This window comes from Telmatherina bonti, assembly GCF_933228915.1.
Source record: "Telmatherina bonti genome assembly, chromosome: 11".
Lineage (NCBI taxonomy): Eukaryota > Metazoa > Chordata > Actinopteri > Atheriniformes > Telmatherinidae > Telmatherina > Telmatherina bonti.
In genome coordinates this window covers 26,955,153-26,981,380 of record NC_136629.1, presented here as the reverse complement: position 1 = coordinate 26,981,380, position 26,228 = coordinate 26,955,153, and the positions used below count along the sequence as shown (strand labels likewise).

The following is a 26,228-nucleotide window of genomic DNA, read 5'->3' as shown; positions in this document are numbered from 1 at the left end:
GGGCTTGTTTATCAAAATCTTGCATATTTTCCATGAATAAAAAAAAGAAGATGAGGTTTTCAGGCTACAGCAGAGCATGGCAGATGCCAACACTATCGCTTAGAAATTGCTTTAGAAGGCTTGTTGCTCCTGTAGCACCCACTAGGTGTCAGAGTAGCATCTGTAAGGATGCTGGCTCCATCTGACCAAGATATCTGCACTCCACCTTTCCTCTGCAGTCGGTGACGAAGCTGTATCTTGGTGCATGCAGTCTTCTTCCTGAAAACAGTAATGGAATGATGATGGAGGTGGGAGCGCTGCAATACTGATGACTCACCTGTCTGAACTTGGCCCGTGCTTCCTTCTCCTTCATTCTGCCATGAGCCACTAGATAGTCAAATACCTCTCCTGGAAAGAATAAATACATCAGTATATTCTCAATTTAAATGATCTTTGCAATCATAAGCTTGTTTTGTTTTGATGCAGTCCACCAATTGCCATCTTGTACATTTAGTTGTTTAGGATGTGGAATAGCAAGAGGATAAACAGGACAATTGAGCCATCTTAAACCCACAGGATGGATTAATGCTTTACTTACCCCCACTTGCATACTCCATCACTAAGTACAGTGTCTTGTCTGTTTCAATCACCTCAAATAATTTTACTACAAGAGAAATCAAGAGAGAAAGAAGAAGAAAAGAGTTGAAGAAGGCAATGTGTTACAAGTTGGGATGCACCAATCTACTTTTTGGGAGTTCTGATCCGATACTGATCTCTGAAATTTGAATATCTGCCGATACCGATATTCGCAGATACCAAATGTGTTTATGTGAACATTATTGTGACTATGTTATTATTGCAGTTATAACTGTGTAAGATTTCATTAGGTTGTAATAAATTACCCATCCTTTCTTAAGTTACCTCACCAATACAAATATAATAACATTACAGACCTAAGAATTTAAACAAGTTTTATTTTGATTTGGCACGTTTTACCTAAATACAACTATAAATGTGTGGTTTTGAAATAAAGATCTAGCTCTTAGAGGAACAAAAAACTTCACATTTTAACATTCAAGGCATTTATTTATTTTAAAACATGTCTGAAGCATGTCATCAAACACGTCTGTGCTGACTTAACTAGTGTGGTATCGGGTATCGGTTGTGGTATTGGTACACTTTTATCAATACCAAGTACGAGTACACACACTTGGTACTGAGCCGATACAGATACTGGTATCGGTGCATCCCTAGTTACAAGGAGGTTACAAGCTGTAAAATGTAGCTGGTTTATATTCATATTTCTAAAATAACATTATGCTAAGCAAAAAACAGATGATCCAATTAAAAACAAAAAAAAATGGCAAATAATACATGGCCATTTTTTGTCTTTAACTAATCAGGCAGAAAGTTACACGAGTTTAGCTAATTGCACAGTGCAGCTTTATGTCATTACACAAAGGGCAATATTCACCAAGTTGCAGCCTCCTGTCTGATCTTACCTATATTAGGATGATTCAGGATCTTCATTATTCTTACTTCCCTGAAGAGCTGTGGAAACACAAAGGACAATTTAAACCACCCAAAACCATCCTAAATGACCTTACAAGCAATAACCTTGAGAGCTAACACTTATATCCACAGGGAAAGTACTGTTAGAAAATGTTATCAAGCACCTATTAAAGAGTTAAACAAAAGGGAACTCAGCTGCAACAAATGTCTGAGGCATGTATACATCTGAAACTGGATTACACCAGAAGAGGACCTGAGGATCATGACCCTGCTGTGGTGCATACAGCAACATAACTGATGCAGTGACAGTGTTGCACTAAACTCTGCCCTACACAGATAAGGTACAGAATTACAACTCCGCTGAAAAGCTGCAGGCAAGCAGGCCAGCCATCCAAACAGCCACTCAGCAGCATTGTACAAAGCCAGCCACTGCAGAGCAGCAGCAGCTGCAGTTTGACCATGGCCTCATCTCACACATAAATAAAGTAGTTAAAAATGACTGATGCCTGGAGTTCAAGGGGAACAAAGTGCAGAATTTCTGCAGAATCCCTGCAGGATCCCAGCATCTTCCAGCCTGATTCCTTAAAGCAGAATGTGCAACAGCTGACAGCAGAGTTGGATGGCAGAGCAATCACAGTTACGATCTATTAAATTCTGTCTCTTCAGTCTTGGTGTGACTTTTTATGTCAGCTGAGCTCCTGCAGCCACTTAGAGGTGCTGTTGAATCATTTACATTCTGCTGATTCCCCAGTCAAGCTGTGCTGAGGCTGTTTTCCAGGGTCATATTTCAGGACTGACTTGACAGGGTTTAGCACCTACAACACTATACTGCCACCTGAGACAGAACACAGATTTGGCCGTTTTGCTGACTTTGTGAAAGCATCACTAAATTTGAGCCTTTTTACCCAAAGTCTTTTCTGAAAATGGGTCAAAAACAGCAATTATATCCACATTTCAAGTTACAGAGATTTAATTTGTATGTAGTGTGTAAAAACATGCATATACCAGGATATCCATGCAAGTTTCCTAACGGCCTTTTGTGTCTTACGTAAGCTCCAGGATAGTGTGTGTTTCTAGGTCATCTAACACAGCTATTATACCAGTGTGAGCAAGCCAAACTGTGCAGAATCTCTTGGCTACAATCTAGTTAATACAGGTGCTCTGCTTCACTAATTCTTTCTTCTGTTCTCTGCCTCTACTTGTTCGTCTGCCTTTCTTTTGCTTTCTTGCTGACACCGCTCACTTCATAAAATCAAAGCACCAGGAGTGCACAAGATGCTGCTGCAGAGATTAAAGACTCTTACGTCTATTCTTATCGTCAAACAAGTACTAACCTTTTAGCCAACGCTTGTTGGGAAAAAAATCCTGTTAAGAGGACAAACTGTCAAAAGGGCAAAAGAGCCATGATGGGGGACATTTCTTTCATGAACACCGTCTTTGTAGTTTCTTGTGATTCAATCCAAAGTTCTCTGTTTCAGCCTAGTGGAAATTGTTTTGGAACCAAATGTGGCGTCATCTTATCTGCAGCTGAAGACGCGTCAATAAAGGAGAATTTTATGTTCTTAAGTCATACGTTGACACAGTTTCTGGGGAGCTATTAATTATTTGAGACATTCTCTGGTTAAGATACTGAAAGAAAGACAGTACAACAAGGAATTCATATTAATTTTCAGACCAGCTGGTTTTAAGTTGTGTCCATCCCTATCTTCTGCAAGATTTGTTTCTTGTAAAACAAACAGTCCTTAATAACATTTGAAGCAGGTTAATCAGTCAAAGAGCATACAGTTCCCAGCCTGAGTGCTCAGACTAGCACACACCACAGGGATATTGTGAACTCAAAGTACAATCTGGCAAAGCACAGTCAACATATATCACAATTTTAGGCATAATTTGTTACAGTGTCATGGGTTGGGCTGGACAAGGTTGGTAAAAAAATAAATAAATAAAGAAGACAAAAAGATAACGTATATGTGTATAATGCAATGGATAAGCTAGCAGGTTAATAAGTAATTATTATTACATCATTCTTTTGAGTGAAGTGAAGAATCTAACTGCTGATAACAGCAAAGCAGAAAGCAAAGGGACATGAGTTTTTAATTTCCATTTCTGAGGCTAAGCTAATGCTGCATTATTTTAAATAAAAGCTGGAAAGAAGATGCTAGATATTTCTAATCTGAGGTAAAAGTGTGACATGATGCAGTGAGGACAATGAAGACACATCAGGGGCACAAAGGCCTATAGCCTTGTCAAGCCAGGGCTGATGTGTAAAAAGCTAAACATCTGGACAACACACAGGATAGATCTTTACATTTTGTGTATGTGTCTGTGTAATTTATATACTCTAAATGTAAAATTAAACAAATTACCTTGTCTCAGTTGCTCAGATCTTCATTTTAAAATGGCATTCAAAGGTCTATCCATTCTGAGGTCTATATTAGTAGTATACATTAGTATACTATCCAGTTTTGTGAACGTATGGAGTCTGTAAGGTTACAAAGCCTAAAGTCCACACCAAAGAGACTATGTTCCCCGGAAAAAACTTCTCCACATCCAACTGCTCATCTAATTTACCTGGACTTAAAAAAGATATATGGTAAAAAACCATTTGCAAGCTCTCTGGGTTGAAGATACACCAGCACACCCAAATGAACAGTACGTACACTGATCTTACTGATTTAATGAGAAAAAAACCATCTTTCAAGAAGTAAAAGAATTTAGAAAAAGGCAAGAACAAATTTTAGCCTTATAAATTAACTTAATACAGGCAGAAAAAGATGTTTTTATACTGGTGGATTCTAACTGGTGAACTCAAACAGTAAGGTGAAATTATGACAGCCTTCTTAAAATTGGCTTAAATTTTATCTTTGAACAGAGAGCTTGAGTGAGAAGGATTTCGGAGTCTTTATTTGTTTTCAATACTATTATTGGCAGAAAAATCTTTAAATTCCTTAATGACTCAGAATAACAAGCTTCTCCTGTTTGGCAAACCCTACTCCATATTCATCAGCTGCTGCTCTGGCCTGTGAGGTTCCCCCATGCTAAATAGGTCAATTAGAGTGGAAAAGAGATACTGACACAATAATCCAAAGATGTCCTGCAATGCAAATCAAACAATTGAGACAATGTGTCAGATATTCATCCTTTCCATGTTTTAACATGTCATGCATCAATCAAGACAATAATTCTTTTTAATTTCCCAAGAATGATGAACCAAAGAGTTTGTGTTTATCTTGGTTGCTTATCTCTCCCTCTGTCTCGTTCCCCTTCTGCGTCTTGTTTGCATCACTGCCCTAAAGCCCCTCACATGGGAAACACGTGTGCAGCCACTTGGAAACAAAAATTAGAACAAATCTGAGCCGGACAGTGGAAAACGACAGTAAACACAGGGCCTGTCAATGCACGCTCAATAAGGATGTAGCCACCATGGAGGCTGACAGAAGATAATGAGTTGGAGATCTTTCATCCAGTCTGTTATTAATATCAATATTATGTACAGAGACCAAGGGAAGCCCCAGCATGGCATCAAGCCACGTTTTAAAGGAGTCCTGTAGATATGGTGAGTCGGTCAATTGTGATTTTCTAGAGCAAAAGCTTCTGAAGCGAAATAACAGTCATTCAAACTAAAATGAATCATCGTCATCATTTCAGTTGATGAGCAGGAACAGTGACTGAATGAAATGATTACAGGAATAGTAGCAAAACAAAAAGTGCACCACACACAAAGACACACCGTTTCCGAAGCGCCCGGATCAGTAGTCTGTGCCAGTGACCTACTTCCAGCCACCCAGAGGCACCCAGACTCCCAAACTAGCCTTAATTACAGCAGAGTCCACAGACAGAAGGAGCAGAACAGCAGATTTCTGACAGGGGACACGAACCGAACTGGCTGGACTATTTCAGTCACAAGTTGCTCATTCAACATGGAGATTATTGATAGGATGAGTAGCCTGCAATCCCTCATCCTCATAATGGGTGCATCCATGCATGTTTTTATGTGTGCATGCAATCCCTTAAAACTACATGTCGGTAAACAACCCCGGCTGGTTGTGTACCGATATGTACCGACCAACACATGGGGAGACTGAAAGTGTTACTGACATTCAGACAAACTGTCCTGCCATGGCCTTTGACTGCAGTGCTGCTCAAAATAACTCCAACAAGAAGTGGCTTATCTCTTTGTCTTCGTCTCTCTGTGCTTAAGCAAACATTTGTTATTCATTAGCTACAACACAAAGGAATTGAATGGAACTACTTTGAATTCATTAAAACCGAGCAAAACACAAAATTATCATCAGAAATGTGAATCTGTGCATCAACAGCTCCAACATTTGATTCCTAGTATGATTCACCTCAAACAACAGTGCCGCCTGTCTAATCATCTTCCACTCATCTGAACAAGACCAAAGCTCCTCTAGCCCATGGGCTCGGCAGCGTTTCATTGGCTAATGCGGTGTGGCAGCCGAAGGGCAGATGTAAACAACAGCCATTATAAGAGGTTGACCTCGTGGTGGGCTTTTTTTTTTTTTTTTTTTTTTTAAATACAGTATGTTGTTTTGAGTGCTTTCTAACTACAATAAAAACCAGGAAACACAACACAATGTAACACTTAGGCATGTGGCTATAAGCCCGAAGGTTAGATTGAAATAATTTTTGTAGAAGCAGCCAGGCTTTCCTGCTTTTCAGAATTCTGCCGTATTGAGGAGGCAATAATAAGAAATTACTCTTATTTACAGATTACAAGGTGACAAGAGTGCGGGGGACGGTGGGATGAGTGAATGTTTGTTTAGCGGAAGAGGGGATTAAGAGAAGCCTATTTTAGGGTTAAAACGCCTAAAAACCATGACAACATCCCTGACCACACATGACATGTGATGCATTTCCTGTGGTGAATGTGCTTTAGAAGCTCAGCCGATCTCATTTCCTGTTTGACTGAAACAGCCACATAATCAACAAATTTAAGCCATAAAGGATCGGACCAGATGTTCATTCTAACCTTTTGAATCAGTCTGTTAAAATATCTTAAAATAAAAATAAAAAAAAAGAAAGCAGGAGACCATCAGACTGACAGAGTCTCCATCCATTTGCATCTCTAATGGAAAATAAAGTATATTTATCAGGAGAGCATGAGGATGTTTGTGTAAAGAGAATAAACTCACACAGGTACAGGAATGTGTGCATGCTTGTGAAATGTTGCCAAAAACTGTGACTTGAGCTCATTAAATGAGGTCCTGCAAGCTGAAACCTTCTGTATAACCCAAAGGATCTCCTGCGGATGTCTGCATGTGTCATGCTGCTTTTTAGTGTGAGTATGTGTGCGCACGTATGGCATCATGAATGTGGCTGAGTGCTGGCTATGTCCACAGTGCCAGATGGTGTGCCCACAGCCTCGCTCCTCTGAGACCATAAAAACAGAGATCAGTGGCATTTTGACGGGCTGTCAGTGAGTGGAGAAGATATGTAGTCAAATCAGACAATGCTCAAACAAACAGAATCCCAAATAAAAGAAAAAATAGATAACTCTAGAGCTGTATAGCATCTGAATCACTTGTGTCATTTTCTGCCAGAATACTCTGAACAGATGCAACATCAGCTTGGCAGATAACCAGATAACCTCATATTTTTGTGTACAATCTGTGAAAGGGCAGCATGTGATTATTTTGGCCTTACTAACAATATACATTTCCAACTCCAAACCCTAAGTATGAGATGCTTATGGAGCTAATTAAGTTTAGTGTGGCCTTAAGTTTGAATGCAGCTCTGCATTAGTTAATGCCCGACCCTCACTTAAAATGAGGCAGAAAAGACATTTAGCTGGTAATGAAATGGAAGGTTTTCCATCCATCCATCTGCATTTATTCCAATGCAGGACTGCAAGAGTGCTGCAAGAGTGCTGGAGCCTATCCCAGGTGCTACTAGTTTTAATAACCATTAAAGTTAGGAACCAAATGAACCAAACTGGAAAAAAAAAGAAAAAACCCTAAATGTATGCTTTGTAAAGTGACAATATCTTTAAGTCTGCTCACTGAAATTTAACTACACTGGCTTCCCTGAGGGTTTTGTAGGTGGCAAAATCTTTATTTTTTAATAATCCCTGAGTGCCCAAATTCATTTTTCTTTTAGAAGACAAGCTTGTTTAAATTCAAAGATACTCAATTTTATGAACTTTTTTTGGCTTCTAAATCTGAGTCAGAAAAATGTATGGAGAAACAGACGCACATTTTTGCCGAGACTTGGTGAAAGGAAAAAAACAAAACAAACAAACACCATGATAATATGAATCTGTTAGCTTTCAGCATGTTCAAATATGCCATCTACTCATTTTATCCAAATGGTGAGAGGTACTCAGAGACACATTAAAGCTGAACTGTCAACATTTGACCAAGAAACCCCCAAAAAACTGAGAATAAACACACAGAAACTGAAGAAAATGATGTGATATTTAACTGCCAAAAATTCTAGTAAAGCCAAACCTAATTATAACTTTGGCTTTGATTGTAAGGTTAACTAAAATTTTGAATGGAGAAATGTTTATTTGCTTAATAATAAAATTACTAATGAAGTATAATTATTTCAAAAGATATGAAAAACACATAAAACTCATATTTAGTCATTATTTTCACTGTCTAAACTTGCCCTCAGATACCATGTCACTGATGAGGGAGGGGCAGCGAGGATTTTGTATGTGGCCTGTTAAATTTTTACGTCCTCTCGTTGGTCCGCTGCTATAATAAAGGTCAGAGTGGGAACATGGCGGGAAGGCAAGCAAAGCAGCCCAAACAGCCTCAGGGGCCATAGTGGAATACGGTCTAGACTTCTAAATGAGCAAAACCCCTCAGACAAAACAGCCAGAAATAACTATGTGCGAGAAATAAGCACGAACCAAAGCAGAAGCCAGTCATGTGCAAGAGTTACCAATTAAAACTAAAGATTTCACACAGTTTTATATCTTTAAACTATAAAAGTGAAGATTGTTTTACGGAGGAATATTACTGTTTAATCAGGAACAAAAAGAACTCATTTTTTCCAGACAGACCATTTCTCTCATTACTGTGGCATAGAAACTTATATTTAATAATTGTTTTTTTCTGCATGAATTCATTTTTTCACATTTGCCTACTGAAGAGTGAGTGTCATGGATGCTCCATTTATTTTACCCTTCAATGACTGATAATATGACAGCAGGAGCAATTTCTAATGAGAAATTTACAATTAAAATACATAAATTACACAGATAAATACTCAATTAAGCACAGCTTGATCTTCTTTTTTCAACCTAATTTATTTGAGTTTTTTTTTTTTTACTTCTTGCTATGTCCATGTGCTTTAATTGTACTTGACAGAATTCTATTTGATATTTGGTTACTTACTATAAAAATTTCCTCTAATGTGGTCAATAAATTCAAACTTTTTTCCTTTTTTAATGCTTTTACTTTCTTTATTTTCTCATAGTCTTTTTTGTACTTTAGAATGGAAAAAAACTGGTTAACTCCTACTTGCACTCTCTTCCTATTGTTGCTAATTTAGCAACTTTTGTTTTTCATAATAGACTTTTATGTAGCAGCACACTGAACAAATGATAGTAAATTCTGTGAAAGCATGTACTCAGAGCAGTCCACCTGAACATGCAGATTTCCCTCAGCAACATCTCTTCTGAGCAGAGCTACAGAAATCAAATGCATGAGTGAACTAACGTGCTTCCGACTCACTAATACACAAAGCTATAAATTCATACAGGTGTAGCCTTTTGCCTGTCCAGCTTCCCAATGTAAACCCAACGAACGGAGAATTACTATCAGAAATCATGGGGGCATCATTGCACAGTACTTCACGTCACCAGCAAAAGAAACAAAGTAGAAAATTATAAGAAGCCGCTGTCTTAAATTGCTACTTTGACCACCAACGTCTCATGTGCTGCCTCTTTTAATGTCTCTTTTAGTGAATATTTATTATAATCATCTCTTCTAATGTTGCCATGTTTGCTATAGAAACTGATATTGAAAATCTGAGGTGCTGCTCTCTAGAGGATGCAATTTTCACCTATCTGAAGCACACATGGAAATAACGGTGCAAACAGAAGATAGACCATTTGTATTTATGTCTTAAAATATACTAAAATATTGTATGATTTTAAACTAGAAAGACGTATTACTGGACTCCACTCAGAGGAAAACCTGAAAGAGTTCTAATCTGATTTGGATCTATAAACATGCTTGAGACATCAAAGTTGTGTAATTTACATAAGACTTTTGGCCCTCTTTTTTATATATAAAAATAGTGTGAAAGTAGATGCACCTTTTAATATATCTGCTATACAGCTTTTTACATGAATAAAATAGGGCACACAGTGAGACAATCGATTCCATCCGAGACGAGTGCTGCACTATAAGACAAGCTTCTGCATTGCAGATGGCCTTTCTGTATACCATTACAGTAATCTATAGCACAGAGGACAACTTGTGTAACAACATATAAGCTACATTTGGACATATAAACAAATGTCTGCACTAAATCCAGACACACACAAAACGAATGTAACATATTTGAACCGGTTCACAAATGTGCATTTATGCTGTAGCTCCAACAGCAGCTTGTCTTCCATAAAAAGCTATAAGACTTCTTCTTACTGACCCTTTTACGTTTACTGCAGCTGACATATGAAAGGTCCACTGAATAATTGATTGCATGCATCCTGATTGGCCAGCAGGCTCACGTGATACATCTGCCCTGCCCTACTACACTCATGACCAGGCAGGCAGTGGGCAACACAATCCAGAGCTTATGAAACCTCTTACAACCTCGACAAGACCCACACTGGTCGCAGTCATTTTATATGCAGACTGTCACACACAAAAGGTCTCTAAATGTTCATCGGCCCACTTTGTGGACAGATTAGCAAGCACATAATGGGAACCTAAACAAAAGAGCTCACACAAGGAAATGCATCTCACCAGATTAGATGCAACTGAGAGCTTAAAATTCTCACTGCGTCCCAGCTTGATTGGCTGAAGGACCGCAGTCAGATCTCATTAAGATCCAAGACAATTAAACATGTGTTTTCCTTGTGCAGGACAATGCCAGTACTATAAAACAGCTTGAAATGTCTGATCAGGCTAAAAACCTGCTAGTCTTAAAAACCCATAAGTCCAAGAATAGTTAACTGCCCTCACATTAGCCGTCTACAATTATACTCCACTTGATCAGATGACAGAGTTCACTTTTGCAGACAAAGACAGTTAAGAAATTTTCAGAAGTCAACTACAGTTATCATTTTGCCATTAAAATCCTTCCAGAAGTAACATCTGCTCATTCTTTGAGGGTTAGCGATAGCATTAAAAAGAAAAAATGAAAGCTTAAGAGGCAACGTAAGCACTCACACCTTTGGCACAGCTTTGGTCTATGTAGCATTCCATTGCAACCTCTTTCCTGTGGGGTTGAAAACCAGATAATGAGCCATTGATTTGAGTTAGTTGTGTTAAACTAGGGTTACCTGTAACACGTCCATGGCAGTGGGCCCCGAGGACGGGGATTAAGAGACACTGCCTTACACCATAATAAATACAGCACCTCTGATTTAGTAAAAGCCACCATAAGCTGTTTGGAGTCATGAATGAGTGAAATGAGACAGTATAGGAATGCTTTTCTGAAGAATGTAGGTAATTTATGGTTTAAAATGACTACTTCCTGTTGCCAGTGGGTGGGGCTATGGTGCCAAAAACATCTGGGCATGCAGATGTGCTCAGCGTGGAGCTGAACTGAAACATGTTTAGTGTGGTGGAGATAGGATGTTGTGCCTGATGATGAACAGCTAAAGGCTTAGTCATTCAGGAAAGTTTTTAAAGACTTTTAATGACACATACCTCTAGACTATTTGGTCGGTAAACTGTAGAGTCTAGAGTGTACCGACCAATTCTGAGATCAGTGCAATAAAATCTTTAGGATTTTGTTCAAAAGCAATGCAAATATGCAAATAAAAGGGCAAAAATGACCTCACATATTGCCTTTTTTTCCCAAAATGGCTGACTTCATGTTGTATGTAGCAAGAGACTCTTTTGTAGATGCTGACATGTGACTGTGAGCTGAATTTCATCCGTGTCACTCAATGTGGTGGGCGGGTCAAATCGATTTAAATATTCTAAGTGCGCTATTGAGCCACCTGTAACTTATCCAGCATATTTTTATGTGAGTCTGTCATCATGCCTGTCAGGTTTGGTGGAGATCAATGGTACTATGGGCAAGCAACATGGACTTCCTGTGTTAGACCAATATTTGCCCTGGTTACATTTGGCAAAGGAGCTTGAGTTTTGTACTGTGGCATCATTAAAGACATGTTATAAAGCACTTTCACATTTCTGTGCTTCCTGACTGAAAAGCAAGACTTGCTGGAGTAAAGAAAATAAATTCTTGTTTTAAGTGGGAGGGTCTTATGACTGGAGCAGAAGTGGTCAAATATTCCTGTTCAGGGCAGGACCCTCATTGATCACTGTAAATTTTAATCTAATCGGATGAAATTTGAGGGATTCATTTTGTTTTAAGTCACAGCGTCTTGTGCACTCATGGACATGCCTATCAGTTTATAGCAACACTTTATATAAAAAAAAAAAAAAAAAAAAAAAAAGATCAACTTGTTTTCTGCACTCTGAAAAAATTTGGAACTTGGTTGTGTCCCAAAGGTCAGAAAAATAGATCATTCAGCAAAAAAAAAAAAAAAAAAAAAAAAAAAAAAAAAAAAAATTCCAGTCATCAGGGGGCGGGGCTAAATGGTAATCTAATTCTCAAATTGTAAATGTTCTTACGATAAGATTTGCATTTGCATTGAAATTTGGTCTAAATAGTGTGTTTTATGTCTGTGTAATTAGTTTTGTTTTCATTGCAAAAAAACAAAAAAAAAAAAAAACATTGAGGCTGAACAACAACTCATTTCAGAAAATTTTGGAAGATTCTCAATTATACATGCCGACAAATTCTTATGACAGTACAATGAAATCTGTAGGAGTTTTCTCAAATATGACATGAGTAAATAACTAAAATGGCCAACTTCCTGTTGGTTTACACCACTGCAGCAAGATGTTTTTGTTCACCCTGACATTAGGAATATGTGTAATATGTATGTAAAATAATAAACGCTTGCATTTCAACAGGCCTTTTACCTGCCTACGGTGCTCAGGCCTAAAGGCCTAAAATATCAATTCTCTAGGTGTACTGGTTACAGACAATAGTTGCTCAATATTATTAATCTTTTACAAAAGACAAAGAGAAAACAGCAGCTATGCTTCAGATAAAAACACAATGATGAAAAGTATCCTTGTCAGCTGCACACAATATTTATTTTTAGACTCGCAGTAGGTGATGCTGGCTCGTACTGGAGCTGTAGCTACTTTCTTTCCATATGGTCTAATCTGCCACGGGGATTATACAGTATGTGTATAGATCTGTGTAAATGCATTTAATCAGCAGAAAGATCAGGACTGGGATTCCACAATCAGGAAATGGTCCAAACTTTTCATTCTAATTGGTAATGACTTCTAGAAAAGGCTAAGTGACAACCAGCCGCTCCTCACCACAAACTAATGGAGTCAAGAGTTAAAAGGGATGAGGTTGGGAGGGGGTATTTTCAACAAACCTTGTGGTCTCTTCTGGCTAAATCTGATTACATTATGTTAAACAGCACATCCTGAGCTCAAAGAGCAACGAAACAGTACAGCTGTAAACCAAGAATGACTAATGGAAAAGACCAGAACAATGTAACCAAGATTTTAGTTACCAGGAGGCCATAAAACACCAACTCACCTTCTGCAGACTGGTCGGATTCAGCTGCGTCTTGTCTATAATCTTTACCGCCACCTGAAGAGAGAAAAGACACATAAAGAAAGAGAGGGGAGGGAGAAAGAATAGGAGATAGACAGAGAGGGAAATAAAATAAAAAGAGAGAGAGAGATGTTAAAAACTGTTTTGTATTTTTGGCTGCATAAAGAGATCATTTTTAAATCTCAGCATTGCTCCACATCAAGAAAGAAAACAGAATTTTTTTGTGCATGAATATACAGGAAAATAAAGAGCACACAGATGAACTGGTTTGGGTAAAGTGTACCTGTGCAGCAGTCTGGTAGCTGCTGGTATACATGACGGTGCAGTTCAGCAATCGACTGCTGGCAGCAGCCTGATCCACTTATCTCAATTATCAGCCCAAAGTGCACACTGAAACAGACATGCTCTCCTCACTTTTTGAAAGCTCAGCAGCTTTCAAAAAGTGAAAAAAAAAAAAAAAAAAAAAAAAAAAAAAACACTAGCTGAGCTTTGCTGCAGTCACCAATAAGTCCACACCATTATGCTGATAAGTGATTGACAGTGCACTTTTACAACATAATGCAGTTACAGTGAAATGCATGTGAAATACATGCGGCCGGCTGCACCAGCTGTTATCGTTATTGTTATTTTTAGACAGACTTAAGAGTATCTGGGTTATTGTGAAGGACAGTTTTTTTTTTTTTTTTTTTTTTTTGAGTCTGACCACAAGCAATTACAGTAAAATCTGCTGTGGGGAAAGTAATAGTTTGTTGATAGTTAATGGTTCAAACCACTGGAAACTAAAGGTCTTACAATTGGCATTTAAATGTGTAAACATTTGTTCTCTATTACACTCTACGTCTTTTGTACCTTGAACTGATAATCAACAATAGAAAAGAGCTTCATGCACAGATATTGGCAAAAGAATTTGTAGGAAAATGGTAAGATTTTAATATCAGGAGTTATCAGGTTGATCAATTGACTGAGTTCATATCCATTTAAGTGCACTTTGGGCACATTTTTGACAGGTAATCAATTTGAAATGCAAAAGAGAGAACACACAACCAAGATGAGCTTTTTGAAATTGATCTACAACACTTGACGGCAGAATTCTTGGCCCAGATAAACATTATTTGAGTTGCTGGTTGTATTGGAAATGCTAGGGTTATGTCAACAGATGATACGGTATGCGGATACGGATCCCCAGAATATGAAGCAGAATATGATCTGGTGTACCCCATAAATGTTTCTGTGCATGCAAACTAAAGAAATAATTTTTAAAAATTAAAACGAGTGTGAAAATGTTAAATGTAAAGCACATTTAATATTTAAGACAAATCAAAGCTCTTTACACCAAACATTAAAAGCAAAGAAGACATTAAGTAAAAAATAAAAAAAAAAACAGCGGCAAATAGCAAAAATGATCAATCAAATTTGAATAAATACCAGTCAAGTTAAAAGTTACGATGTGGATTTCATTTATTGGCACATGAGAACAGAAATCTTTTTAACCTAGATTTAAAAATGTATATATTTTGTGTATGAATTTTTTCCCCAATTGTTTTCAGCTGGTAAAACAGCTGATTGACAGCTGGTGTTTAGTCTGGACTGCGACATGGACTAGTTGACCTGAGTCCTTGGATGTAAAAGTTATGCTTAGTTTACATTCACTGAACATACATTATGTATTCTGGGCCACAAGAGTTCTATTAAACATTTAAGAAAATATCTTTGGCAAAGCTTCTTATTCTCAAGAAACACTTTTTACAGTTTGTTAGAAACCAGGATTCAAGTGTTTTTGGGAGAGTATATCAATTTCTATTTAATTAAATATTTGAGTTGTGTCAACAGGCATTGTAGCACCTATTCACATCTTTTCATATCTGTTTTAGCCTTATCCCTCATCTGAGGCATTGTAATACTATTTAACTTTTTTTTTTTTTGCCATTGTGCATTTTTAACTGAAAGAGGAGAAGCTGCCTTTGCTGATTAATGACACCATCATGTCTATAATTACAATTTATTATGACAGCATTAGTTTGACTCAGGCCTTATGAGAGCTTAATAAGTATGCTTCACTGGATGCAGACTCTGGATCTAATCCCAAGCACCCTGTTAAGGGGAAAACCAGAGAGAGCAAATGCTGAGTCACTGTGGGGAGAATGCAGGTTATTCATCCTAAGCAGGGTTTCCCCTAGTCCTACAAAGGAAGTTTTAATTTCATCCAAAGCCAGAAGCTACCCTCCATAACGACACCAATGGTGAAAGGAAGACGGCCCAGCGCTGAGGGAAGAAAGCTAACACTGCAGAAACGTTCGCACAGTGAAGCAACGCAAAGTGTGCAGGTGGTGTCTATTTGCAGCCCGTCTTAGGTGGGCAGGTGCACCGAAAGACTCGCTCCTTTCTTTTCACCCTCTTGTCGTGAACAAATGTACGTGTCTGCCAGTTAATACATCCAGATGAGGGGATGCCTTCATCTATAAATGACATGCTCTAATCTCAACTTTTCTGTTTATACATGACAGTCATTACATTTCTCCAATATGAAACCGAGCAAACGCTTTTCTTTTTGTTTTATTCGACAGTCATGTGGATGGTATGATATCATACAGTTAGTGCGCATGTGGGTGCGTGAGTGAGATCACTCTAATAGATTTGAGGGTGAATAATTCAAGTCCACAGTGACAGAAGGGCAATGTGCATCACTGTTAATTATTCAGCGCTTTCGTAACACAGGGGCCATATGCTCCTCGCTGTGCGCGGCTGTTGTGATTGTGTGTGCAAATGAAATGGGAATATTCGGACAGATGATGTGGAAGGGGAAAGTTAGTCATTGCAACACTTGTGTGCTGAAGTGCTTCACATGCTCCTCTCCACTTTGATTTCCCTCTAAGCTTTTTTTTTTCCCCACAAGCACAGAGCCATGATCCCTGGCACCAAATAATAGATTAGAATTACATAGCACTTTTTAAAGCAACCAATGCGTGCCAGCAGCCTCTTCGACCACCACCGAAACATCCATACACCGGGGAAAGAGGATGATGAAGTATCTTGCCCAGGGACACAACGGATTGACTGAGGGAGCAGGATTCAAACCGCCAACCTTCCAGTCACTAGACAGCCTGTTCTACCTCCTAAACTGCTGCCCCCACAAAGGGAATTATTTCACTGCCATGCAGTGCGCTTCAAATATTATGCAAATAATGAACCGACAACAGACATTTCTACAAGAACTAAACTGACAACATGACAAACAATATTTTGTCCTGCTCTGGACCAGTACAGTGGCAGGTAATGAAGAGAGAGACCACAGCGTTTCATTGGTCTCAAAGTATTAGCATTTGACGGTGCAAAGCCAAACAAGTTACAACGTTCCTCCGGTGACTTCACTTCCTGAACAAATAAAAACCTGTTAATTACTTCAGAAATAAGCTACCTAACTGTTATGGAGAGTAGAGTAGTTTTACTAAGGTAGCATCCATCCCATCAAATGTTCAACTCACCTCATATAAAGTACCATGTAGGATTTCCTAGTCTAAAAAAAAGCCTCATCCTCTTCACCTTAAAGTAGAAAAAGGAGGGGGGTTGCAGAAAATGTTTAGAAAACAATGGTGGAGTTTATGGTGATAGTCAAATAAGTAGAAAGGCATCAGGACAACAGGAAGGCGTGATGTTTAAATTTCATATTGGGGTCATGATGATACATGAAATGCTCTCCGTCACATGCAAATCAAAGCTGACTGAACACTGCATGCATACAGCTCTGGTACTTTTAGAGAAGTGAAGTTTTTAAACTGTAGCTCACACATTATAACTGTATGTTCACGTCTGCAAAGTTTTTCTCAGTAAACAACAAAAAAATGCTTCTAAAACGCAAAGTCGTGACCCAAAGAGGCACAACTGTTGGTTATCAATTCAGTTTCAGTCTATTGACCTATTATCATACAGTGTCAGTCAAAAGTTTGGATCCAGCAAGCTTTAAAGACTAAATTTTACTCAGTCTAGCAAAATGGACACACATTTCCATTGTTTGAAATAAACTAAACATCCAAAGAGTCTGAAGAATGGAACGTAATCTTCAGGTTAACTCATTTTATTTACAGAAGGTCAAATCACAACTTAAGGTATCAAAGGGCACTTTACAGAGCAAAGATAACAGCAGAGCATCACAGAGACTTCAGAAAACCATGATTGGGACAGGAAGGGCACGTTTGTAATGCTGATATCACATTGTTTGTTTGTTTTTCATTAAATCTGAATAAATACAGCAATTGAAGGAGACCGAAGATACAAAATTGTGTAACTTGAAGGTCCAGTGTGTACGATAAAGTGATATCTAGAGGGATGAATTGCAGATTTACCCCTGCTTCTGCTCCTCCTGCCCCTCCTCCTGTAGAAATGTTTAGAAGTATGGCTGGAGTACAAACTGAATAGAAGTTTCTAGAACAGGTCTTTAGCAAATTGTCTGCTCTCGGCTCCTGCAGTAACATAATCATACAAATCAGATACAGGAGGAGCAACTTTGGATATGAACTGCTGATTTTAAGGTTTGAAAATTTCCTATGACAGCACTGAAAGAAAAGTCATGATGAATATTACATTTATTTGTTTTGGGTTTTTTTTTTGTTTGTTTGGTTTTTTTTTTTTTTTAAATCAACGGATCACCCCTGTGTTACACAACCAAAGTTTCTATTAAAAACACTATGGTTTTAATCACAAAATAATTATCCTGTGGCTGAATCGGCACAAGTTCCTGCACTGTAGATTTGTCTACATGCCATTTGTTGTTTCCCAGCACTGTGAAAAAAAATATGATGCCAATCATCTATAGTAATGGTGAAGGATCAGTGCAAGTAACCAGCTGATATTACCTCCATTGCTAACAATTCTTTGTCCAACAAGGGTTAACCGAATTATTCTCTCCTAAAACAGCATATTTACTAAAGCAACAAAACTAATCATGGGTAAAACCAAAGCTTTGGTGAACCAATATAAATTTGTTACGTTAGAATGAGCAATTAATATAAACAGGCAACATGGATCATTTTCCATGGATACTATGGTCCAGAAAAGACCAAATAGTTTGATAATCACAATACTGTCATATTTTCCTGTTGATAAGGTCGAGGCAACTGTTTCCATCACTGGAGCTGAGCATTAAGGCACTCATGCATTTGTGTCTTGTGTGTTCAACCTTCCTCAGCAGACAGAGGACATTCTGTCACCTGAAAGTCTTCCCTACTCTTACTCACCTCTTTTTTTCCTCCACAGAATTCCTTCAGGTTTTCCTGCACAGTTAAACCATTACTTGTTATAGCCACTTGGAAAATCTGTTGCCAGGAAACCTGCTGGACCCATGCTATGATAGCATCAGATTTTGTGGTTTATGTTCTTTCCACCTCCTCTCTCTCCGACTCTGCTCCATGTCTTTGCATTCTGATGAGCCAGCAAAAGCTTCCAGACACACACAGTGCCTGACCTTTTCCACCAGCACTGGGCACAACACACTCAATCCGCCCGTTTAACATTGAAGGACCCAGAATGGATTGCACTGCTGCTGCTTAAACCTGATAGAGCATGTGTGCTCCCAATATTCTGACATGACCCAGTACTTTATAAAACATGGAAGATTAAAGGAAGGAAGTGGCTAAAACACTGACATGAGAGGAGCTGTGAAGCAGATCAGTCATCGGTGAGACCCGTGGGTCCTAATAAACAGGAGCTTTAATTACTAACACACTAAAGCAAGATGTGTGTCACCCTGACAGATCATCAGTGTTTGACTCTGTGTGTGTGTGTTAGAGATCTTGACGTGACCTGAATGAGCAAACCAACATGGTCAAACACTTTACAGTCAAGTCGTACATTGTCATGACAGTCTAAACAGAACAGCGAAGTCTGTTTAGCTTGGTGTAAAACAGATTTTTTTGTATACAGTCTATGATACAAACAACCTGCTTACAGTCTTAATCACAAAGATGCTTTTCTAGGTTTTCCAAAGGTTTAGGAATTTACAGCTGTTTAGAGGTCTGGCTGAAATCTGAAACCTGCAGGAAATTGTTTCCTCCATCCTGCTGCTTTACCTGATCTTTACTGCAGCTGTGCTGAATGTTATTCGATCAGGTAAATAGCTGGCATCTGACTAATTGGATTGGATGTCGTTTTGTACGGTAAAGCTTTATCCAGTCAGTTTTGATGCATTTTGTCTGATTCTGAGCAGACAGTAGAACACTGTACAACTCAGAATTTATCTGGCAGCTTCTGTACATCAGCGCTGACTGGTGACACAGTGCCATTGGCAGCTGTCCACGCTCATGTCATCAAGCTGCCTCCAACTCGTTGACAGATATTGTATGTTTTGGATCCTGATCTATTAATAGCTTTCCCCATGCATTTTTCCACCCTCTCATGCATTACTTACATCTTAACCTGATTTCATCTGTCCGAAAAAGGTGCAGTTCCAGAAAAACTCTGGTGTTTTGTTGCTTCTTAATGTTTTTGTTTAATAAGTTTTAATTGGCAATACTTAATCTTTCCTGTATACTGAGCTTTATAAAATGTTTGCACCTTGTGGCAAACCGTCCGCCTTTGCTCTTGTGAAGGTTCTTCACATGACAGAGAGTGCATTCACACCAGGATAAGACTATTAGACTCACACTGCACTGCTAAAACAAATCGGACCTTTTAAAAGATGTGTTTCATTCTCCAACAGAGCCAACATATAAATGCAGCTGCATCAGATTTCTATCAGAACTTTGACCACATTCTTCCACGTTGCCCCTGTGAGTAATTTTTCCTATGCAGAGCCATCTCATCCCACACCAGAAGTTTTGATTGTGTTTACACACAGTGCAGGTAAAGATGTGCGCTGAATCCACAATGCACTTTTTTAAATTTGGTCCACTTGAAACGGACCGTGTCCTGCGTTTGCAGGCAGACCAAAACCACTTCTTTGGTCTAAATCAGAATTCGTTTCGTGCATCCAAATTTTCCCAAATGAAGCGGACTTTCCAAGCAAACAGACTAATTCAAATCAAAACGGCTGATGTGAATGTGGCCTGAATGTGGTGAACAAGCTGTTGTTTTCTGGAGACATCCAGGCCTTTTTAATGTTAGGGTGTATTCACATCAGGATAGTCCGCGAGACTCTGTCCGACTGGGGACTCTGCTCAGTTGTACGTAGGTGTGTTAGTGCAGACCAAGATTTCGTTCAATCTGCATGAGCCAAAGCTTTACAATAATATATCCCCATTCTCACCAAAGATGGCGCTGCGCTAGTATGTAGCAAAAGAAAGGAAAAGCCCCACGTGAAGAAGAAAACTGTTTCCTCCACTTGCTAACTAAACATGGAGCAAGAAATTATCGCCGTTTTGGGGTTTTTCTCTTGCTTTATGCAAGTATACTACAGAAATACACTGCAACAATGGACGCAGTATGAACAACAGACGAGGCAGAGGACTCTTAACATGATTGCTATGTATTTACCCACAATGCAATACTATGCCAAATGCAGGAAGTGACTTCCATTTGTAGGCGGACTGAGTCCACTTCTTTAATCCAAATCAGAATTTGTTTGGCACATTCACATTTCCCCCAACAAAAAAGACTTTCCGAGCAAACAGACTAGGATTCGAATCAAAAAGACTGCTGTGAATGTGCCCTTACTGACCTCCTCACTGTGTTGCTTTTTCTTCTCACAATAAACCAAACTGTTGATGGGATTATTAATCCATTTTTCTGAACCTTAAGAGGGGGGGTTTCTTGCACTGACATAGCAACAGCTTCTCAATATAAATGAATATGTCAAATTTTACAGCCTTAACTAGTGTACAACTTCTGAGTCAACTATATTTAAGCCCCTGAAAAATATTACCAGACCGAGAAGTATGTTAGTTTGGCCTGTGAGAAGTTATATAAACCAATAATAGAGGAAATAGTCATTTACAGCTTTAACTATCATAATAAACGGATCAGTCATGCTAACAAGGCAGGCTTGTAAGACGCATTACAAAAACCAGAAATGCTATGATTTCTACAGTAGACATGAAAACTCTTCTCACCTCTCTTCCAGTCAGGACGTGTCGGGCCAGCTTCACTTTGGCAAAGTTCCCCTTTCCAATGGTCTTTAGAAGGCGGTAATTGCCAATATGAGGGTGCTCGTCTGTGGAGGTGAAAGAGTTGCGACATCGCGGCAGGCTGTGACGACTTGCAGACTTTGTTGGGGGAGCTGGGGGCTCAACAAAGCCATCCACTGACGAGTGCTGCGGGGAAACCACAAATAAAGAGATCTGCAACATCCCATATCCCTGCTATTGATTTACATTAAAAAACAGCTAAAATTCACCAAACAATAGAGGCCAAACACTTCCTTTTTTCACACAGCTGGCACATTTAAGCTATAAAGCACCAGGCTAAAGTGGAGATGTGTTTAAACCAAAACTTTGCAGAAACAAACCCAAAAGTGAGTCAATTTGTATGGATGGTGCATGAATGTCTGCAGCTGCAACCAAAAGCTGCAGCACTGAAACTTTATATTACAGTGTCTAGGTAATAGCAACAGCGAAAACATGATTATCAAAAAGCAAAAGGGAATAAAGATTATTTTCTGTTGTCACTCATCTTTTTTGCGTAGCTTGTTTCCGTTTTGTTCACAGATCTTCATTATAAAACCTAAAGCTTCTGCTTCTTGAGACAGTCTCAAAGATGTGGACACTCAAGTATATGTGGGATCATCAGCCCACCATCAAAGCCATTTTACTTTTTTTTCCCACCACACATTGAGGTGTTTGAATTCAGAATTGACCACCGGTTTCAACATGAACCCAACGTGACATGCGTCCCTATTCTCAACATAGACCGAGATGGTTCTGCAAAAAATCTTTCCAAACTTTACAGCTTGTGAAACTAATTATTGTGGCGAGAACACATGAAATGCTTAATCCAGTCATGGACTTGCCACAGCCAGGTCCATAACTGGTCTCTTTGCTGCACACTGGAAACATACAACACCTCTGCAGAGAGTGGGATCCTTTTCCCTGAAGATTTGCCTGTCTAGCAGTTCTCTCTGAAGCCATTCTGGCCCTCTGGACAAACAACATTCCTGTGAAGAAATGGATGCTCAGAAACACTTTTTGGCTTTTGCTTAATATCATTTCACCCTTTTCATTCTAAACTGTAAATTTTTGGAGGATATTCATCTTTCATTATTCATTCCCAAACCAATTATAACCAGAGGTGCCTTAATCTTTATGACTTTATAAGTACATTATCACAAAGATAGAAGCTCTCAGTGTCATGGTGAAATATCAGGGGGAGTGTCAGGTTTCCTCCTCCTTTTGTGACACCTTAACCTGCTACCCTGAAGACATTATCCTCCACAAAGTAAGATGCAATAGCAGAAGGCAGTGAACGTGAGAGGCCTCTGAGAGAACCTACTTGATGTGTAACACAGAGCCACAAAGTCACTCTGCGGCCAAACCGCTAACAAGTGTCCCAGTGATATGGCACACATGAAGGTGAATGAAGAACAGCTTGCTAGAAGTGCAACACTGACACAGGCACTGTGCAGTCTCCTCTGTTCAGCTTCCTCTCCTCTATAACAGCTGCTGATGTCAGTCCAGGTCAGAGATCCCATGATCCTCTGCTCCTAAGCACCACACCCACCCTGAGAATAAAGCCTTGCTCTGGTTACCCAGGCACCCCTGCTCCCATTTCACTTGGGGAAATGCTACACCCTGCAGGGTGCGCATCACCTCAGCTAGCCTACATCCTGACAGAGGCAAAAAAGCTATGCTGAATGCATTCCCCACTGTCAGTGTTTACCTTTTGTGACATAGATAGGGGAAATTCAGATTAGGTGCCAAAGTCAAGCTTCTTGTTCCTAATTAACCAAAACACAACACGGTTTCCAATTCTAGCTGATCCTTATTCTTTCATCCACTCATAAGCATACACACAAAGACACACTCAGCTTAGCTCCACAGTATCTGAATTAGTGGAGGAACATTCAGGCAGGCGAGTGTCTTTGAGCTCCAGTCAGTGCTTGATTAATTCACTAAGTTTGTTTTCCCCTCTTCCATCCATTAACCACAACCAAGAGCATCATGTCTATAGGGAAGTCAAACATAAAACATATATGCTTAGGCACATATAATAAAGAGCTGCTTCTATTTTGCAGCACTAAAAGCCACTCATCTCTCTGAGTAATAAGCTGTTATGCAATGCAGTTCATCTGCTAGTGGGCCCTGGGGCTGTGAGCTGGAGTCTACAGAGGAAGACCAGCCTTACTGGCTACTGCCAGTGATGCTGAGACCAGGGCTTTAACAGCCATACAGCAGTATATATCTGTAAGCAAAGCATTAGGTAGACGTGTACATTAGCAGCCCCTTTAAGCTGATACATTACAGAAAACTGCAAGTGCATCAGAATGACCTGAGAGTCAATATAACCATATAAAGTCAGGGTTTGTTAAGTTGGATCACTTTAACAGCGAATAAATCTAATTTCTAATTTCATTTTACTGTATGAACATGATTCAAGGAGGAGGAAAATATAGTTTAAATTTCATCTGCTTTTCTCTGGGGGGTTGGGAGGAGAGCCAAAATTGTTCAATCTTACAGCAGGCTAACCTTTAGAAGACCGCTTCCAGTCAGTTTCAACTGGTGACATGTAATACTGGGAAGCTTCTGTTTCCAGGAAATAAAGTAAAACAAATCACAGGAACCCTGATGTGTCACAGCCTGTCAGCACACGCACACGCGCACACACACACACACACACACACACAGCAGTCCTCCTCTGAACTGATCTCAAAGGAGGTATTGTATGATCACGCTGTGCTCAGTCTGCGAAACAAGCGGGACTGTGTGGCCCTTCATAAACATTCCTTCACACAGTCGACGAGAAGTCTCTCGTGATTTAAGTGCTATCTGTTAGAAAGGCGTGTCTGTGTGCTGCTCATCAGTGCCGTGGAAGCAGAATAATAACAACACTCCCTTCCTCCTCCTCGGCACGGAGTGTGCAGTAACGGGGCGCTGTAGGTGATGATGGATGTCACATTGCGATGCTACCAAGCGTTGCAATTAAAAAGTAGGGGAACAACCCCCCCCCCCCCACACACACACACACACACACACTCCACCCTCCAGATATATTGACGTGGAGTAGAAAATACCCCGCAGCTGGACGCGTGGGGAACCGCAATTCTTCCTCACAGACCACAGAGACTTTGTGTTTTATTTCTCGGTATGTTAACTAAAAGCTTGGCTTTGAACCATCTCAGCGAGCTGACGCAGTGCGTTGTTCGGGCTAGCCTTATTGTGCTCTGAAACTAGGACAAACACTAGCAGGCTGCACTTTCTTCGTTATTCTAGGTTATCCGGAGCTTTATTCCTAACGAGGGAAGAGGAGCCAAAAAAAAAGAAGCCTTGGTGTTCATTGGTCGAGTCGCTCTGCAACACAGAAACGTCCACCAGGGCTGCTTATGAAGCAGTGCGCGAAACAGGAAAAAAGAAAAAGGAAAATAAGCTCCTTGGTCACTATTATTCCGTTCCCACGTCCGGTATCTCACCGCTGTCTCCGGATAGCAACACTTACATTCTCGGTGTCACGCTCGTTCACTGTGGGCAATGGCGTTCTGGTCGACATCTTGTGTGCTTCGCAGGCCGCTCAGCGATGCAGCGCGCTGGGCAGAGGAGAGCAGACACGGCGCGGTCCGTCGGGGGGAGCGGTGCCTATCTGTCCCCACTCTACATCCCCTGGAAACACCGCAGACAGCGGCCTTTTACCGCAGCATAGTGCGCACTGGGCCCAGCCGACGCGCCAGATTTCCTTATCGGCTTTGTGCACTTCCCCTCAGGTAGACTAGTGTCAGACAGGAAAGGAGGAGAGAGAGAGACCAGTGGAGAGGGAGACAGAGAAGGGAGGGGGTGGGCAGGAAGATGCGTCGGCAGCGGACTGGTCTGCGCAGCTCATCTCAAACCTCCCACCAGGAAGGATGGAGGGATCTCTCTCTATCTCTCTCTCTCTAGCTCTCACACACATACTCCCTTTGTCTGCTCTTTATAGCTCATCATTCAAGTCACCAGAAAACTGTTAAGCCCTCAATGTTCTTTAGATTTAGTCCAGATCCAAGTGTAAGGAGTGTGCTGCCTGCTAAACAGGTCCATACAGCAGCTTGTTGCCTCGCTAATTGAGACTACAACTGCGTGTCTGTTTTATTAGGCTTGTTTTGTAGCCTGACTGCATTAAAAAAAAGGTCCAGTTATGGTTTTGATCGTGTGTATGTTTGTGATCTGGTTGATGTGTCAGCTCCTCATTCTACTTCGTGTGTTGAAATGTGGTCTTTCAATTCAGTATTTTATCTCCTCATGATGTGTGCAAAATGACAATGAGTCCAGAGAGGCCTAGTTCAGGGTTAAGGCCTCTGTGAATTAACTGGACAGGCTTTGCCATCTGTTGGACTATTACAGTATTACACCTCTCATTGTTCTGCAGTTAAAATACAGAAGCTATGAGTCATCAGGAGGCGAAACATGAACAACAGCTGGATCTTAAATTATGGATTAATTCTTTTTATCTCGTTGTCCCTTTAAACCTGTGTAAGAATTACACAGTGTAATCATTACATGTTTGTACCTGGGTGTGGTGATGGTGTGCACCTTTATGCTGTCCACTAGGTGTCAGGGTGCTCCTGCAGAATCCTGCACATGTGCAGAGTTTGACATGTGGACGCTACACAAATCCCGTGCCATTGTTCATTTACTTGTTCAGCTTTCTTTCACCGTATGTGTCACAGGTCGTGAATGTACCAGCACTGAGCAACAAGCACAGCAGCAGGCGTTAACGTTCGTTACTGAGTCTGTTGTGTGAGATGTCACATCTTCTTTGTCTGTGCAGTTTTTATTGTAGAGTTCAGACAGACAGTGCACCTATCTGCTAGTTACATGACTGAT

The 26,228-nt window shown here is 39.9% G+C and overlaps 1 protein-coding gene across 4 annotated transcripts in view; it reads right to left on the bottom strand.

Annotated features, from left to right (window-relative positions):
• Positions 1–25,135, bottom strand: part of LOC306762511 (serine/threonine-protein kinase MARK1-like) — a 36,330-nt gene extending 11,195 nt beyond the window's left edge. For all 4 annotated transcript variants that reach the window (XM_079249010.1, XM_079249011.1, XM_079249012.1 and 1 more), the window contains exons 1-6: positions 24,871–25,135; positions 21,336–21,536; positions 13,279–13,332; positions 1,482–1,530; positions 578–643; positions 317–387 (exon numbers count right to left, since the gene is read on the bottom strand). In XM_079249010.1, coding sequence (XP_079105136.1) covers positions 317–387; positions 578–643; positions 1,482–1,530; positions 13,279–13,332; positions 21,336–21,536; positions 24,871–24,921 — 492 coding nt within the window. In that variant the 5' untranslated portion in view covers positions 24,922–25,135. The remainder of the gene's footprint in view (positions 1–316; positions 388–577; positions 644–1,481; positions 1,531–13,278; positions 13,333–21,335; positions 21,537–24,870) is intronic.
• Between the last annotated feature and the right edge of the window lie 1,093 nt (positions 25,136–26,228).